The sequence below is a fragment of the Arachis ipaensis genome, chromosome B10, assembly GCF_000816755.2.
Source record: "Arachis ipaensis cultivar K30076 chromosome B10, Araip1.1, whole genome shotgun sequence".
In the NCBI taxonomy this organism is placed as follows: Eukaryota; Viridiplantae; Streptophyta; class Magnoliopsida; order Fabales; family Fabaceae; genus Arachis; species Arachis ipaensis.
This window is the reverse complement of record NC_029794.2, coordinates 327,391-330,179: the sequence shown is the minus strand read 5'-3', so window position 1 is coordinate 330,179 and position 2,789 is coordinate 327,391. Positions and strand designations below refer to the sequence as shown.

Here is a 2,789-nt window from a genome sequence, read left to right as displayed (position 1 = left end):
TTAATAAATACTAATAAATTTTTTTTTGACTATTTTTAAATAACTTTTTTAGTTATCAAATATTTTTATTAATTTTATTTGTGGAGTAATTGATGTAGGATTTGGATCCTCTAAATTTTGAATTTCACTTTAAAGAATAAAGTGTAATCTCTCACCATTTATTTTATAGGTGGAATCAAGAGAAAATATGAGAGAGAAATTATTTAAGGGCGAGAAATCGCACTTTATCCTCTAAAGTAAAAATTCAAATTTTAGAGGATTCAAATTGATTGATTTTGTGTAAAAAGTCTAATTAATAATAGGTTTAATTACTCTGTTGGTCCCTATAGTTTTGCGAAATTTTCAATTAGATCCCTATACTTTTTTTCCTTTTAATTGAATCCTTACACCAAATTTTTTTTTAATTAGGTCCCTACACTTTTTTTTCCTTTTATTTAGGTCCCTATACTAATTTTTTTTTTTTAGTTAGGTCCCTATAAAATTTAGCCGATTATTACTAAGAAAGACTTAATTAAAGAAAAAAAATTTAGTGCAGAGATTCAATTAAAAAAAAATATAAGAATCTAATTGAAAATCCCACGAAATTATAGGGACATCAAACCTTAATAATAAGATGATAGCATGGTATATACCTGAGTGAAGAAGACAAGGAGGGTAAGGAGCTTGATGGTCCTAAACAACATCCTAAGGAGACGAAAGTAACTGAGAGACCAAGATTGCATGATTTGTTGGCGATTGTGAAGAGGAAGTTGATGGAAGGTGTGGAAGAATGGGAAGGTGGTTGTGATGCTGGGAATTCCAGAGAGTATGAATGTCCCAAACCATGTGGATAGTAGCCACAGCGTTAACCTTAGCAGCCATGTATTTGGGTGTTTCAGCTTCTCACTTATCAAAACCCCAAGCTGCAAAAATTTAATTTGAACCATAATTAAACAAAATTGTACATTATTATTATGCATGTAACGAAGATGATAAAAGATATATATAAGTTACACGGTGAGGTGTAGGAGGCATGGAAGCGGAAGTGTTGTAGAAGTTGGAAAGTGATGATGATGATTGAGAAGATGGCGGCGGTTTTATTGACGGCAAGATGGTGTCGGTGAGAGCAAGCAGTGACTTCATCTGCCTCTCCGACAGGCGGCACAGTTTCTGATCGTCTTCTTCTAGAAGCTCATGGAGGCTCTGTCTTCTTCTTGTTTTTTGGAGTATCTGATCCGTATCATCATCAAGCTCAACAACCACTGTATCTTCTGTGTGCACTTTCTTCATCAACCCCATTCCCATTCCCATTCCCAACCTCAAGCTACCATTTCTACGATCATTCTCTTCCATCCTTACTCTTACAACTTAATTGCTCGCCGTTCTTTGCAATTCAGATACATATATATAACCTTTAACTAAATTACAAAATATCATACATACATTAAAAATTGAAAAAGGGATAAACATACTTGGCTCACTTTTTTAAGAATTAACAAAATTACAATAGTTATTAACCAAAAAAGGAATGCTAGACTAGCAACTTTTGTGATTTGTAATCATTAAATAGCTATCAATAATAGTTTTAATGGTGTGAGATTGGTGTGAGATTTCATCCAAGAGGAATGCTAGGAGTCAGCAACTTTTGTGATTTTAGCCATCAAATAGCCATCAATAATGGTTTTAATGGTGTGAGATTGGTGTGAGAATTCATCCAATGGCTCACTTTCCTTTGCTGGTTACATGCTGGCCAGAATTTAACAAAGCTGCTGGTCCCTAGACTTTTCCTTCATTCAATAATTTATTTTTTTTTATTGGTTACATACTGGTCAAAATTTAACAACGTTGCTCTAACCAAAAAACCAAGAACATATCACTTGTCATATTTGTATATATATATAGAACTTTTTCAAATACCTCATGCATCCACTTCAATAAAAAAATATCTATTCAATTATTCAAATAATTATTAAAGAATGTAAAATAAAATAAACGACAATTAAAAAAAAAAGTAAAACACCATAACTTTATTTAGACTGCTTAAGCTGGTTTTATATTATCTTTCAAATATTTTTTTATTTGATACAAATGTAGAAATAGAATAATAAATGTTAGATATTTTTATTATTTAAATGTTTTATTCTAAAATATCATAAACGAATTTGTTTGATTTTGTTAAAACATATTTTTTCTCGAAACAAAAATTGTTGAACCAATTTAAGATATTGCCTTTTTTATTATTTTAGACCACAAATGACAATCAATAAAGACAATGATGTTATGCCAATGGCGTTAACTCTTGTAGTAGACATTGGTTAATTTGGACAAATGATGGCGTTTGTTACCGGTAAAAATGAAGTACTATCTATATATATAATATATGCTTATGGAAACATATTACAACACAAGTCATTTAAGTTCGGTTTTGCTGTATAAAAATAGGTTCTTATTTGACATTTGGTTTATTAGTTAATTAAAAATGAATAAGTTGGCCTAAATCAAAATTTTATTTATTTTATATTTTTTGGAAAATCTAACTCGCTATTAAATTAGGTTTCCAAAGAGTGGATATTGAAGAGATAATATGAGTGATAAATTGATTATTGAATGAAATACACTTTGGATATCTATCTATCTATCTATCCATCCATCCATAGTTTGATTATTCTTTTGTTTTGAGTTCTACATGATCAATTTAACTGTTATTATTGTAGAAAGCTCTCGACCATTGAAAAATTTGTGAGGAATAATTAAATGAGAGAACATAAAAATAAAAAGAACTTATATTTAATTTAAAATTTTAAAATATT

The 2,789-nt window shown here is 29.7% G+C and overlaps 1 protein-coding gene across 1 annotated transcript in view; it reads right to left on the bottom strand.

The window, feature by feature from the left end:
* LOC107624043 (long-chain-alcohol oxidase FAO4A) overlaps positions 1-1,441 on the bottom strand; it is a 6,238-nt gene extending 4,797 nt beyond the window's left edge. The window contains exons 1-2 of the mRNA XM_016326483.2: positions 994-1,441; positions 633-902 (exon numbers count right to left, since the gene is read on the bottom strand). Of these exons, the coding sequence (XP_016181969.1) occupies positions 633-902; positions 994-1,332 (609 nt within the window). The 5' untranslated portion in view covers positions 1,333-1,441. The remainder of the gene's footprint in view (positions 1-632; positions 903-993) is intronic.